General features: G+C 42.5%; 1 protein-coding gene across 1 annotated transcript in view; it reads right to left on the reverse strand.

Annotated features, from left to right (window-relative positions):
* Window positions 1-15,821, reverse strand: part of LOC149443798 (death-associated protein kinase 1-like) — a 54,437-nt gene extending 38,616 nt beyond the window's left edge. Inside the window, exons 1-5 of the mRNA XM_089655330.1 lie at window positions 15,752-15,821; window positions 14,878-14,976; window positions 8,985-9,089; window positions 7,891-7,986; window positions 578-688 (exon numbers count right to left, since the gene is read on the reverse strand). Of these exons, the coding sequence (XP_089511456.1) occupies window positions 578-688; window positions 7,891-7,986; window positions 8,985-9,089; window positions 14,878-14,976; window positions 15,752-15,772 (432 nt within the window). The 5' untranslated portion in view covers window positions 15,773-15,821. The remainder of the gene's footprint in view (window positions 1-577; window positions 689-7,890; window positions 7,987-8,984; window positions 9,090-14,877; window positions 14,977-15,751) is intronic.
* Between the last annotated feature and the right edge of the window lie 544 nt (window positions 15,822-16,365).

Raw genomic sequence — 16,365 nt, forward strand, 5'->3', positions numbered from 1 at the left:
GACTCCTGAAGCATGGTCCTGGTCTCCAACAACTCCTATGATATGCTTGCAGTCCTTGACCATGTTCTTGTAGCATACCCATACTCTCTGACCAAGTCCTGTAGCTTACCTGAAGTCTCTAACCCTGTTCTGCAGCATGATCATCTCTTGTGTCATGCCCACAGCTTTGGTCATATCCTGTTTAGTGTCCACTGTTTCTGATATGAGTTAATATTCACTGAATTTTTGTGTAGCCCTTTGGTGTGCAGCCCCCAAGGAACACTGTTGAGCCCCCCTACATCACAAAAGTTGACCACTGCTTTGAAGTCTCCATTGGATGCTCATGTTACTGGGTGACAACACAGGAGCACAATTGGTAGACAAGGAGAAAGCATTGTTTATCAGGAAGTCCTTGAACAAAGACCTTTATGGCAGGATCACCAGGTATGATTTTAATGTAAGATTTTGATTTAAAGAAAGTGACATAACATAGTAAACCTTATTTGAGATTTTAATTATTGGGTTTACATCTACTTTACCTATACAATTTAAGGGGCACAAGTGACAACTCTTCTCTTACTACAGGATGAATTCTTACCTGGTTTTGTATTGTAGGATTTGCACTTTTTTCCAGTAAAACCTGGCAGATGTTAGCAGCATTGCCAGCAGATTTTAAGGATGCAGCCAAATGTAAAGGAGTATTGCCGTACTGGAAAACCAACATAACATATGTATGACTTTACAAACACTATAGCATGTAGGAATGACTTTTTTTAATATTATTCTTTATTTAGTAGTCCAGGTTTTCAACAATGCGATACAGAACATATGAGAAGAAACATTAAACAGCTCCATATGAACAATGTATCACAGGGTATTCTATATCATGGCAACATTGTTCGACATAAAGAAATACAGGGTGAAGGAGTATACCCACAGAGATATTGCACATAACACCAAGGAGCAGTTAACAACCGATATCCAACATTAAATTCCGAGCCATGTTTTATATGTAATGACTTTTCTGGAATTCAAGTATCTCTTAACAATTCCAAATGTATTACTAATGTCTAAAGTACTGTGTACATCCCTTATGTTACACAATATAAAATCATTATAAAATAATCATTATATATAAAAATTGAAGCCATGTCACCTCTCTTCCACCACCGAGCAGGGTTTGCTCTTCCCACAAGGATATGCCCAAACACAAAGTTAGGTCAATATGTGCTTATGGAGCAGCCTTTCATACCTTATAGAGAACCAGGAAATACAGTTATGTCCATATATATTTGGACACAGGCTCAATTTTTTTTTTTGTTCAGGTATTTATCAAATACATTCAAGTTATAGTTAAATAATGGATATGGGCTGAAAGCAGTGGCATCCCTAGGGGGGTGCGTGGTGTGCGGGCCGTACCAGGTGACACCATCACAGGGGGTGCAGGAGCAGGATGCCAGCAGAGCTTCTGGGCTCTGTGAAGGTCCTGGCCAGTTATTGGGCTGATCCCGGATTCCCAGCACAGTGACAGCTGCCCACGGTGTAGCGGTAAAATGAGTATCCCGGACCCATGAAGATATGTGTCCCCTGAAGCAACTGCGCATGTGCTGGTTTCAGGCCGAAGAACCCGATTGCCGATCTCTGACTTTTGCACAGAGCTGCCACAGTTAACCCCTTACAAACTGCTGAAGGTGATCCCGCAGATCACTATGGGTTGCAAGGTCAGTTAACCCCGTATAGATTCAACCTATATGGGGTTAACTGATCTTGCAACCCATAGTGATCCGCGGGATCAACTTCAGCAGTTTGCAGCCTGTAAGGGGTTAAATGTGGCAGCTCTGTGCTAAAGTCGGAGATTGGCTTCTTCGGCCTGAAACCAGCACATGCGTAGTTGTTTCAGGGGATACATATCTTCACCGCACCAGGTGACACCAACCCTAGAGACAAAGTGCACACTCTCAGGTTTAGTTTGAGGGTATGTACATCCAAATTGGAGGAAGGGTTTAGGAATTACAGCTCTTAAGAGTATCCATCCCCCTTTTTTCAAGGGACCAAAAGTAATTGGACAACTGAATCACAAGCTGTTTCATGGCCAGGTGTGGGCTACTCCATTATTTCTTCATCAATTAAGCAGGTCAAATTTCTGGAGTTGATTCTAAGTGTGGTATTTGCATTTGGAATCTATTGCTGTGAACCTACATTATAATTTCAAAGGAGCTGTCCATGCAAGTGAAACACGCCATTGTAAGGCTTGAAAAGCAAAACAAATCCATCAGAGAGATATTAGCAACATTAAGAGTGGTCAAATCAACAGTTTGGTACATTCTGAGGAAAGAAGAACTCACTGGTGAGCTCAGCAACATGAAAAGGCATGGACATCCACAGAAGACAACATTGGTGGATAATCACAGAATCCTGTCTATGGTAAAGAAAAACCCATTTACAACATTCAGACAAGTGAAGGACACTCTCCAGGAGGTGGGCGTATCATTGTCAAAGTCTACAAACAAGAGAAGACTTCACGAGAGCAAATACAGAGGATTCAAAACAAGGTGCAAACCATTCATAAGCCTGACTTTGCCAAAAAACATCAAAAAAGCCAGACCAGTTCTGGAAAAGCATTCCTTGGATGGATGAAACTAAGATTAATCTGTACCAGAATGATGGGAAGAAAAAAGTGTGGAGAAGGCTTGGAACAGCTCATGATGCAAAGCACACAACGTCATCTGTAAAACATGATGGAGGCAGTGTGATGGCATGGGCATGCATGGCTTCCAGTGGCACTGGGTCATTGGTGTTTATTGATGATGTGACAGAAGCCAGAAGAAGCCAGATGAATTCTGCAGTGTTTAGAGATATACTGCCAGCCCAGATTCAGCCAAATGCAGCAAAAATGATTGGATGGTGCTTCACAGTACAGATGGACAATGATGCAAAACACACTGCAAAAGCAACCCAGGAGCTTTTGAAGGAAAAGAAGTGGAATATTCTGCAATGGCCGAGTCAATCACCCGATCTCAACCGAATTGAGCATGCATTTAACTTGTTAAAGGCAAAACTAAAGGCAGAAAGAGCCACAAACAAAGAACTGAAGACAGCTGCAGTTAGAGCCTGGCAAAGCATCAGAAGTGAGGAAACCCAGTCATTGGTAATGTCCATGGGTTCCAGACTTCAGGCAGTCATTGTCAGTAAAGAATTCTCAACCAAAATATTAAAATGATCATTTTATTTATGATTATATTCATTTGTCCAATTACTTTTGGTCCCTTGAAAAAGAGGGGATGGCTACTCTTAAGAGCTGTAATTCCTAAACCCTTCCTCCAATTTGGATATACATACCCTCAAATTAAACCTGAGAGTGTGCACATTCCGCCCATATCCATTATATAACTATAGCTTGAATATGTTTTGGTATATACCTGAAAAAAAACTAAAATTCTGCCTGTGTCCAAATATATGTGGACCTACCTGTATATGTATATAAATATATATATATATATACATACATACAGTCATGGCCGAAATTGTTGGCACCCTTGATATTTCTCCAGGAAATCATGTATTTCTCACGAAACGTATTGCATTAACACATGTTTTGCTATACACATGTTTATTCCCTTTGTGTGTATTGGGACAAAACAAAAAAAGGGAGGAAAGAAAGCAAATTCGACATAATGTCACACAAACCTCCAAAAATGGGCTGGACAAAAGTATTGGCACCCTTTCACAACTGCGGATAAATAAGAATGTTACAAGCATGTGATGCTCCTGTAAACTCACCTGGGGCAAGTAACAGGTGTGGGCAATATAGAAATCACACCTGAAAGCAGATAAAAAGGAGAGACGTTCACTTAACCTTTGCATTGTGTGTCTGTCTGTGCCACACTAAGCATGGACAACAGAAAGAGGAGACGAGAACTGTCTGAGGACCTGAGAACCAAAATTGTGGCAAAATATCAACAATCTCAAGGTTACAAGTCCATCTCCAGAGAACTAGATTTGCCTTTGTCCACAGTGCGCAACATTATCAAGAAGTTTGCAACCCATGGCACTGTAGCTAATCTCCCTGGTCGTGGACGGATGAGGAAAATTGATGAAAGATTGCAACGCAGAATAGTCCGGATGGTGGATAAGCAGCCCCAAACATGTTCCAAAGACATTCAAGCTGTCCTGCAGGCTCAGGGAGCATCAGTGTCAGCGCGAACTATCCGTCGACATTTAAATGAAATGAAACGCTATGGCAGGAGACCCAGGAGGACCCCACTGCTGACACAGAGACATAAAAAAGCAAGACTACAGTTTGCCAAAATGTACTTGAGTAAGCCAAAAGCCTTCTGGGAAAACGTCTTGTGGACAGATGAGACCAAGATAGAGCTTTTCGGTAAAGCACATCATTCTACTGTTTACCGAAAACGGAATGAGGCCTACAAAGAACAAAACACAGTACCTACGGTAAAATATGGTGGAGGTTCAATGATGTTTTGGGGTTGTTTTGCTGCCTCTGGCACTGGGTGCCTTGACTGTGTGCAAGGCATCATGAAATCTGAGGATTACCAAAGGATTTTGGGTCGCACTGTAGGGCCCAGTGTCAGAAAGCTGGGTTTGCGTCCAAGATCCTGGGTCTTCCAGCAGGACAATGACCCCAAACATACGTCAAAAAGCACTCAGAAATGGATGGCAAAGAAGCGCTGGAGAGTTCTGAAGTGGCCAGCAATGAGCCCAGATCTAAATCCCATTGAACACCTGTGGAGAGATCTTAAAATTGCTGTTGGGAAAAGGTGTCCTTCCAATAAGAGAGACCTGGAGCTGTTTGCAAAGGAAGAGTGGTCCAAAATTCCGGGTGAGAGGTGTCAGAAGCTTATTGATGGTTATAGGAAGCGACTGATTTCAGTTATGTTTTCCAAAGGGTGTGCAACCAAATATTAAGTTAAGGGTGCCAATACTTTTGTCCAGCCCATTTTTGGGGTTTTGTGTGACATTATGTCATATTTGCTTTTCTGCCTCTGTTTTATATTTGTTCCAATACATACAAAGGGAATAAACATGTGTATAGCAAAACATGTGTTAATGCAATACCTTTTTTGTGTGAAATACTTGATTTTCAGGAAAAATATCAAGGGTGCCAACAATTTCGGCCATGACTGTACATATACACATATACACATACATATTAGGGTTGCACCAATACCGCTTTTTAATCAGTGAGTACAGCTACGAATACTCAAGTACTCACCAGTACCAATTACCAATACCTTTGTGGTGTGATTTGAGCCCAATTAAAATGAATGTGCTCAAATCGCACTGCAAAGAATCGCATGCAATTTGAACAGGAATGCGCTGCAATTCCTGGACTCACTGACCAGACCATCAGAAGAACCCTTTACACCAGACTCTCTCTGGATGTTCCTACAGGTCAGAGCCTGGGTCCCACCACCAAAATTCTCCTCACCATGGCCTAGAACCAGGGCCAAGAATACTGATTTGCAGAAATGGGTCATTCGTTCTCTTCAGGGGTGGGAGGGGGGTACTGTCCATGGCTTGGTGGGGGGCTGATCAAAGAGTGTGCCACTGCAGATATCACACCTTTTTGTTTTTAAATTACATTTTTATTATTAAACAGCACCCAGTTACCTCTCTCATGGCCAGGCTGCAGTGATATAGAGGAGCAGGATATTAGGGAAATGTAACGACCCCCTTTCTGGTAATGACAAATGCCCTCCTGCCTCCTCTTGGTATTGACAGATGACCCCTCCTTCAAGAGCCCCCCACTTCAGCTAATTATAGATGACCCCTTCTTCCTGTAAAGACAGGTAATGACAGATGGCCCCCACCAGGTAATGACAGATGACCCTTCCCCCCACACCCTTCCACTAGTTAATGACAGATAACTCCCTCCCCCCACCAGGCAATTACAGATGACCCTTACCCCCCACCAGGTAATGACAAATGACCTCCCTCCCCCACCAGTTAATGGCAGATGACCACCTTCCCCCAACCAGGTAATAACAGATGACCCCCCCACCACCAGGTAATGACACATGAACCCCCACCCCGGGTAAGGACAGATGACCCCCCTCCCCCACCAGGTAATAACATATGACCCCCCCCTCTCCCCCACCAGGTAATGACAGATGACCCCACCAGGCAATGAAACTTGACCCTCCTGTCTCCCACCAGGTAATAACAGATGACCCCTCCCCCACCAGGTAATGACAGGTGACCCTCCTCCCCCACCAAGTAATGACAGATAACCCTCCACCAGGTAAAGACAAATACCTCTTCCACACCAGGTAATGACAGATGACCCGCTTTCCAACAGGTAATGACAGATGATCCCCACCTTCAGGTACCCTCCTCCTAATAATGACAACATGGCCTCCCATAAAATTAATGATCACCCCCCCCCACCATCCTGGTAATGTCACATAACCCCCCCCCCCCCCGTAATGATAATGACAGATTCCCAATCCAGCTCCCCCTCTGCTCATGCTGCTCAATGTGTCACAGCACAATCTGCAGCCCTTGGAGTCCGCAGTCCCTCGGGGGCCGCTCAGGAGGTGTTACAGGATTTTGTGAGAATTTTTGTGTAAGTGTCAGCAGGAGTTGTGGGGAGGGGTGGGGCGGTGTGTGTCTGTTCTCTGCACGGATCTGAACGGTATCTTTTTACCTCCCCAATGACAACAGTACCAGCTCCTGAATGGTGCTCTCCTCCTCCTCCCTTGCTCACCCCGGTTACAGCTTGGTGTCCATCCCCGCCTGGTTGTCAGCACTGACACTTTCCCATCCAGCAGGGTTGGCCTCACCCCATCCTTCCTCCGCTACTTTTCGGCTCAGATTTGAAAATGGAGCCAAAAGCTCAGAGCTTCCACTTTGCCCGTGATAGTGACATGTAGACAGCACGGGCCCCCCTGGAGCATGAGCGGGGTCACAATTGTGACCCCTGAGACCCCTGATGTAACACCCATGGTGCTAGAATTATTGCTCTCACTCTGCCAACTGCAGCAATAACTTACATGTGTGGTGCAAGCACTGTTTACATATGTATGCCAGACCTACATGCACATTTGTATTTACACTTAAGCACAAGGGGACGGGGGAGCTTTAACATTTTTTTACAATTATCTATTTATATGTTTTTCATTTAACAACCTTTCTATCACAAGGGGTGTTTACAAATGTACAAATGGAGGTATAGGTACTGGAATTTTGACAGGGGAGAGATCTGTGTTGTTTATACACAGGTCTCTCCCCCGTCGGAGATACTCGGCGATCACCGGGTATCCGCACGTAATGACCAGGACCCAGTGATTGACAGCCGAGGCATCGAATGGTGGCGCAAGTAGGGGGCGTGCGTGCCCCCTGTCCAGAACTGCAAAATCACGTATACTGTATATATACATGATTTTGCGCACCTGTGCCGCCCTGTAGCAGTATTTCTGCTATAGGGCGGCGCAGAACAGGTTAAATAGGTATTAAACCTAAAAGAAAACATTCAATATATTTCAACTCACCATTCCAAATATGTGATTGGTGCACTTTCTTTTTTATGCTTTCTTTCTTCTATTTTCACCTGGTGATCTAGCCAGTAAGTTTGTTGTTTTTCAAAAGAACAGGCTCTCCAGCAGAGCTCCACAACTAGCAAGGATGCTTACAATTATCATCTTTATTTATTTATGTAAACCTTTATCACTGCCTATAAAGCGTTAGCTGGAGTTTGGCTTCAATTCGTATTTATTAAAATATGTAAGTACATCTAAGACCCCCCTCCCCCCAGATTAACAATGCTGCTGTCCAAATGTGCCACCTCTAATGACGGTTAAGCTGCAAAATATTACATTTTTGGTTTGGGGTTTATTACCGCTTTCAATTAAATTGTTGGTGCTGGACGTTGAGTCGTATCAACACACTCACCTTATCCTGCAGATTTGCATCAGCACCTTTATCTAATAGGAAATTGACAACTTCTAAGCTTTCACTCCAAATGGCTTCGTGAAGAAGGGCCGAACCCTACAACAGAGAAACCTCTTAAAATTTGTTGTCTGCAACAACATATGAAATTTACAGCAATAAACAAGAAGGATAAATGAATGAAAAGAGTAACATGATAACAATTTGAAGAAACAGAGATTTAGAGCAAATTGCAACCTTACAGCAAATTACAGAGAAATTAAAGAAGTTTATAAAAAAAAGGAGTCAATCATCACTGCAGGATAAAAAATTGAAAAAAAACATTAAAATCGGTTACTAATTGAACATCAATACTTTTTTTCTCCTGTTTGGAGTTTTCTGTTTATTGAACTATTCACAGTAATCTTGGCGCTCATTTTATATATGCTTTTTACCATGATTTCTATGTATGTCCTTTTTGACAAAGGATCTTATTTTAAATGAGGATTGATTTTGAGCACTATTTGTTCATTTTTGCTTTTATTGTGATATGTGTGATATATACCAAAGTATTTATGTTTTTTTCTCAGCCAGTTCTGAGAGTTTCACAGCCCTACTAGATAGCAGAGGCTGATTGGTTACTTGACTTTTCTCTGTGGCCCCTCTCTGCCCTTTGCCTGTAATTGGACAATGAAGAAGGAGCCACAGCAGAATGGTAAGCTCTTCTCTCCACTGACTCTGCACTCTCCTCCAGCCAGCATGTTCCCTGTCAGCATATTTGCATGCAGTACACTTGACTGGCCCTTTTAGTGCTGCCACAGTACAGGGGTTAAGACAGGAAAATATCAAGTTAAATGAATACATAAAGTAATACCGAACATAATGAATGAATAATTTTTTTTTGGGGGGAGGGGCTTTTTTCTATACTTTTCTGGGGTTCAGTTCAGTTGCTAGTATGTACTTTAGTGACTGAAACATTTTTGGACATGCTAATGAGTATTTCAGATAGATATAGATAACAATTCTGTAATTTATAAAGTAGGAAAAAAGACATTAGTAAAACAAAACTAGTTAAAGTAGGTTTACTTTAATTTTGTTTACATAATTTCTGGTTATACCTTATGACTTTGGAGATTTATTGCATCAGGAGATTCCGAAAGAAGCCTTTTAAGTACTTTCAAATTTCCTCCAAAAGCCGCAAAATGCAAAGGAGTCAGACCGCTCTGTATGGAATACAATATCATGCTTATATACACACCAAAATAATGTAGGGGGAGGGTGAATTACAATGCCGATTATATTATTATACATTTTGCAAATGATAAGATCAAGCTCCCAAAAATAAATTATTAGGAAAATGCTGTATATTGTTATAACGATACTATATTATACTAGCATACAAAATTAAAATTACTATTACGCTAAAATTGTAAAATGACTGATGAAAATATATAGGCTAATTGTGCACAATACTTATAGGGCCTCATTGACTATGGTACCCATTGACATAAGGGGGCGGTCATTTAACACCAATTTTCAGCCCGTTCAGGCAATAATCTCTATGGTTCCAGCTGACAGAAGGCTATGCCTTTAAAATGGATCTAAAGGCAAAAAATAAAACATTGCCAACAAGCAGGCTCTTTATTACAGAAGATACATGCAATGTCTCTTCTGCAATAAAGTACACTTACCTGAATGTTCACAATTCCCTTCAGAGTGTACATTGAGCTGTGCATGTGCAGCTCAGTTCACATTCCAGCACACTTCCAGCGTGTCAGGATCAGGGCTGCTGTTAGAAATCATAGGGCCCATACAGCCAACCTGACAGCCCCCCCCCCACCCAAAAAAAGGCACAGTTTACTATGCTTCAGTTATGAATGAACAGTGAGTGATTGGTTCCAATCACTCATTGTGTTTATTCAGGAAAGGAAGGGGCTGGTAAATGTGACATATTTACCGGACCCTTCTCCCACTCTACATCCTGAAGGATTCTATTGTGTGCTGGCAGCTGCTGGTGGGAAGGAGAGGAGGGAAACCGGCAGCACTTTGGGGTAGGGGCACAAAGGGGGGGCTTGAGCAGCAGAGGGAAACGTATGGTGTACAGGGAAGGTCATGGGTGCAGAGGGGGCCAATTACTGAAACTGATCCCCTGTAAAGAGAGGAGAAGAAGCCAGCTTTCAGCTGCTGCAGAGAGAGCCATACAGGGGATCGGTTTCAGTAATTTTCACCCGTGCTTTGCTGATCACCCTCCCTGTCCACATCTGATTCACCCAGCTGCCTGGGCCCCCCCTGCTGGCCTGGGCCCTGTACTGGAGGACTGGTGGTACCCCCTTATCCAAAGCCCTGGTCAGGATGATTGCACTCCTGCACATGTGTGGAAGTGATGTTATCTCCCAAGACCAATCAAAATGGGTGAAGACCAGCATCTGTAGGAAGCTGGGGAAAAGATGACAGCACCAGCCAGGGACATGGGCACCGCTGGAGCCTAGGATAGTGTTTGTACCTTAGATCCACTCTAAGAGACCAAACAGGTTGCAAATAACATTCATGCTGCTATTATTTCTTTGGCCAAGATAATCAGTGCTGCTAGCATTTGGCCACTTCCCCATCTTCCACTCTGCATAGGCATACACATGAAAGCTGTTGTGTGTATGTTGGCAAAAGGCAGCACAGTGCCTGGGGGAACTTGGATCACACCTACACCTCTATGCACCCTTTTTTATCCAGTTCTTGAATGCTGTCTGTAAAGATGATCAATTAAAGTGTACATAAACACCTGACAATGAACATCTCTTATTTGCTCCCTTTTGTATCCAATTGAAAGCATTTTGTTATATCTGATAATTGCAAAAAAAAATACCTGTTGATCTTGAGAGATGATAACTTCTCCCTGTACTGCATTCTTAACAGCTAAAGCAGAGGTCCAGTCAAAATTAAAAGAAAATAAAAGTCAGCAGCTACAAAAACTGTAGCTGCTCACTCTTAAAAAACAGACACTCACTGGTCATCCCCGGCGCCAACATCTCAAGCCAGCCTGCGGCTTCACAGCCAGGTGCCCACTGCACATGTGCCAGTAGCGCTGCTCTTTGTGAATGGTCCTGCAATCGTCTGGGACCTGTTACGCGTCACAGAAAACTACAGGGAGAGATGGGAGGTGGGACAACATCCACTTCTGATTGCCTAGGCAATTTCAGCAGAAGTGGAAGTGGGTACCTGTCAAATTTGGGTACCCATACCTTTCCCCCCAGCTCCAAAAAAAGGTGCCAATCCTTAATGGGGAGTGGGGGACGAGGCCTTGAAGCGGAACTTCCCCTTTTGGGTGGAGCTCCACTTTAATATTGTTCCCATATCTCTCCCTGGACTACAGAACACCTCCCGCTGTGTTATGGAGATGAGTAGAGATGAAGGTGTTCTGTAGTTCTAAACACTTCCTGTCCTAAGCTGCCAATGTAACTCCATAGAGACAAATGAGTAAGTGTATTCAGGGCAGGATCACCAGATAAAAAAAAGCCTGTAAAAAGAAAACTAATGTAGCCACCACACCTAAGGACTGGTAAGCTGCATTATGTAAACGTTTTCATTTTGGTTTAAAGGAGATTTTTAGAATTTGCTTTAAGGAGAATTTAAGCGCAAAATAGCTAATTCGTCAGATGTTACATAAAAGATAAAGTAATTCGTAACAACCAGATTGTTAGTAACAGTCATAATTGGTAAAAGTCAAAAGTATGTTTACTGATTAAAAGATTATTGCCAATCATCATGGAAATGTTTGCAAGCTCTACATTCACACACACATTTATACTTGCCTTGAATTTCAAACTTGCTTCAAAAAATGAAGTTTCCAAAAACTATACATATTACATATCACATGTGTCAAACACAAGGCCCGTGGGCCGAATCCAGCTCTCCAGGCAATTTCATGTGGCCCTCATAGCCAGGGCTTTTTTTCAGCCAGAACATGGTGGAACTCTGTTCCACCACCTCCAGCTCTTGCCCTCTGCTCTGCAGCTTTCTGTGTTTACAAGGACAGCTTTCCTTTCGGCGGCTCGTGGCTCTCCCAGCCCAGCCTTGCATGCACTCATTGCGGGGCTTGGCTGGGACAGATACCGACTAATGATCCTCCTACAAATGAAAAAGAGGTGAAGCCGCCTACACTGCTGGGAGGTACTAGAGCTGGGCAGGGTAGGTGAGATGCCAGGAAGCTTTTGGAGGTGGGGAAGAGATGAGGGTTGTATAGGGAGATGTGTGCAGAGGTGGTGGATGTGGTAGAGTGGTGCAGAGGTCAGAGTCAAGGAGGAGAGGTGAAAGTGAGATCTGGACAGTCTGTAAAAAGTGCTGAACCCTGCACTCTGTGTATAGCACACCCCTAAACCCTGCACTCTGTATATAGTACACTCTTCAACCCTGCACTCTGTACACACCTCAACCCTGCACTCTGTACATAGTGCACTTTTGAACTCTGCACTCTGTACATAGCGTAATTCTGAACTCTGCACTCTGTACATAGCGCACTCCTGAACTCTGCACTCTGTACACTGTGCACTCCTGAACTCTGCACTCTGTACATAGCGCACTCCTGAACTCTGCACTCTGTACACTGTGCACTCCTGAACTCTGCACTCTGTACATAGCGCACTCCTGAACTCTGCACTCTGTACACTGTGCACTCCTGAACTCTGCGCTCTGTACATAGCGCACTCCTGAACTCTGCACTCTGTACATAGCGCACTCCTGAACTCTGCACTCTGTACATAGCACACTACTGAACTCTGCACTCTGTACATAGCGCACTTCTAAACTCTGCACTCTGTACATAGCGCACTTCTGAACTCTGCACTCTGTACATAGCGCACTCCTGAACTCTGCACTCTGTACATAGCGCACTCCTGAACTCTGCACTCTGTACATAGCACACTACTGAACTCTGCATTCTGTACACTGTGCACTCCTAAACTCTGCACTCTGTACATAGCGCACTTCTAAACTCTGCACTCTGTACATAGCGCACTCCTGAACTCTGCACTCTGTACATAGCGCACTCCTGAACTCTGCACTCTGTACATAGCGCACTCCTGAACTCTGCACTCTGTACATAGCGCACTCCTGAACTCTGCACTCTGTACATAGCACACTACTGAACTCTGCATTCTGTACACTGTGCACTCCTAAACTCTGCACTCTGTACATAGCGCACTTCTGAACTCTGCACTCTGTACATAGCGCACATCTGAACTCTGCACTCTGTAGATAGCGCACTCATGAACTCTGCACTTTGCACATAGCATACTTCTGAACTCTGCATACATAGTCTTACAGATACAACCGGCCCTTTGAGGACAACCACAATGCCAATGTGGCCCTCGATGAAATTGAGTTTGACTCCCCTGACATATATAATTGCTAACAAGTCACTTTGTAATTCATTGCTGTTATAATTTCAATCATTTCAAGTTGTATCCAGCTATAAATGCTCACGGTAAACATGTCAACTAGAAGCATCTTGTACGGTCAGAAAACCCCCAAAAATGTCATATTCTGCTCATGTGATTAGCTGGCTGCTTACCTGAGCAGATTTCCTCTTATTTAAACACTCAAGTTCCTATAGTTTTAACAGGCAGACCTGCTTACTTAGCACTTCTAAAAGAGGAAGTTACTGAAATGTATTTGTAAGTAACCACAAGGCAGGAATTGGTAAAAGACTGCAAAAAGTCTGCTAAAGCACCTACAACATATGAGACTTTTTTTAAATGAAGAGGTTTTTTTTGTTTTTTTTTTTAAATGAAAAGTAAAGTAATACTCTAGAAACACAGACATGGCGGCAGAAAAAGACCAGATAGTCCATTGAGCCGGTCCCTTTTTTTTAAACTATACATTTTTCTCTGCTTTATAACTTTTTTTTTGAGTATAGATCTATGTTTGTCCCAAGGATGGGAGCATTTAACCACCTCTTTGTAATCACTTCTATCAGAGCTATGTTTTCCGTTTTAGGCCTGAAGTTTATTATTTTCTGAATGCAAAGACCCTAGGGAATAAAATGGTGGTAGTTGCAATTTCTTATGTCACATATTAGCATACATGTTTATCAAATGAATCCCCGTGACATCATTATTCAAATACTGTATGGTCATGCCCCAGGAAACCTCGCTCTTTTTTTTATAATTAGCTGTCTTCCACTGGAGCTGTTATTTGCGGGTGAGTCAGCATCATCGGGATCAGATTGTGTCGGTGGGTTTTTCTTCTTCTGGTGTGACACCATCATAACTGATGTAGATCTCCATCACTGGATGATGTTATTGATGGTAAATTTACATTAAGGTATTATGGTATGGTCTGCGTTAACTTTTTGTGAATTAATAGGGGTATTGTAAATAAGGTATGTAATGGAAATGGAAAGGTCTTATTTAAAAATGTCATTAGCACGTTGAGGAGGAGAAGAAGGAGGGAATGCAAAATATGTGCAGGTTAAACCTCAGCTTTAATACTAAGTCCTCATGCACACTTGATGTTTTTACAGCGGCTGTTTTTGTCTTTTGATGTTTTTTTCTACATCCAATGAACTCCTCAGCATGTTATCCTATGTGTCTATGCACACATAGACTGTAATCAGTGGTTTTTGGCTGGGATGCTTTTTGGCTGGAAAAAAAACCCAGGACTAGTGGGTTTCTAAAGGAGTTATTTAGCAGTAAAAACATTCTAACCCTAAAAAACGCAGCAAAACGCAGTAAAACACCACAAACTGGAGTTTTTGGACATTTTTTTAACCCAAAAAAAAAATTCTTTTTGGTAAAAAAAATGCTAAATACCGCAAACATGGAAAAACGCAGCTGAACACTAATGCAAAAACGCTAAAAAAAGCTAAAAACCTCACATTTTTAACGTGACTTTACACAGCTAACATTACCAGCGTTATCAAATGTCCAGTGTGTACGAGGACTAAAAATACTGCCCTTTTGAACCCTATTTACACAAAAATGTTCAGTTATAGGTGACTTAGCATTTTCAAACACATACCGCATTTCGGCCCAGAATGTCATATCCATCCTGCAACAGGCAGACTACTTTCTCTACGTTTTCAGCATGAGCAGCATAATGCAACTGTGTATTTCCACTCTGAAAAGGATACACACAAACATAATAACTTACGCTAATACACTTATCTCATGTATAATAAATAAATGTGGTATGCAAATGTTACAAACAGATATAGGGACATCAGATGAGAAAGCATTTATGTGTTTTTATGCAAATTGCTTAGAAAAAGTGGCCCTGTCCTGAATTAAAAAAAAAAATTATATTCTATTCTAGTCTTCTACATGTAAAATTGTATCACAGCTTTGCACAGATAGTGAACGATAGCAGAAGAGCATGATGCTTTCAAACTAACAAACTATGGCAATGTTCAATTTATAAATAAAAACAGAATGCTATAATGCCAATTCTATAGCTATAGGAAATATAGTGAAAAATATAAATAAATAAAAAAAATAAATATAGTGAAAAAATGCTGTGAACACCTCTCTAAAAAAAATAGAAAATGCCAATTGAAGTGAATAAATTCAACACCTTGTGCCAGAATTGGGAGTCCCGGGTCCCGATCATCCAGGGGTCCCAATTGTTAGAACAGGACATTAGAACAGGACTCGGGGCTCTCAGTGACACCCCGGTCTTTGTGCTCCCAGCACAAAGACAGGAATGCAAATATGCCCCATGGAAAAAATCCCAGTTCTGTGAGGTCGCATATTTGTGTTTTGCATTCCTATAGACTTGTATGGAAATGCATAAGCCAGTTGAAGGGAACAAAAGCTTGTCAATACACGTCCCAATGGGGAATTTGCTTTATTACTGAAAAGTATTGGTAAATGTATTATTAGACTGAAAGTGTTACCTCATCAACAGGCATTGGCATTCTTCCGAGGCTTTTCTGTTGCTGCTTTCACAAGTTACAGTCAGCCTGAGGAGGTTTTAATGAGAAACACATTACACAATACAAATCCAGCTAGAGCTAATGTGTGCATTATCAGCAACGACTATTGTAGTATTTTCATAGAAACATAGGAAAGTGATGGCAGAAAAAAAACAAATGGTCCATTGAGTCTGTCCCTAATGCATGGGCACCCTAGGGTATTACCCAGGAGCTCCAAGTACATGGTGGCCCAATGATGATCTTGCCTTCTCTCTGCCACTATAGGCTGACAGGAGAAGTGACAGCAGCGTCACTCAGTACTCCTGACAGCAGGGAGGAGGAGAAGCACAGAAGTGCTGCCGAGTCTTGAAAAGTGTGATCAGGCAGGTGAAGGCAACCATATTCTAGGTCATCCTCAACAGCTGTCTTTAACCTCTTCACGCTGGCACCTCCTAGCCCTTTAAGGGGTTTCAGATGCCGGGAGGCGGTGTTTTAGGGTCATGTGACCGCCGTGATTTGCTGTCACGGCAGTCACATGATCGGAAAAGGTCCCAATCGCAAGGGGAGATGATCCTGAACTACACCACTCCCTTAAA

This window comes from Staurois parvus, unplaced genomic scaffold (assembly GCF_062004578.1).
Source record: "Staurois parvus isolate SC_StPar_1 unplaced genomic scaffold, SC_StPar_1.0 ptg000832l, whole genome shotgun sequence".
Lineage (NCBI taxonomy): Eukaryota > Metazoa > Chordata > Amphibia > Anura > Ranidae > Staurois > Staurois parvus.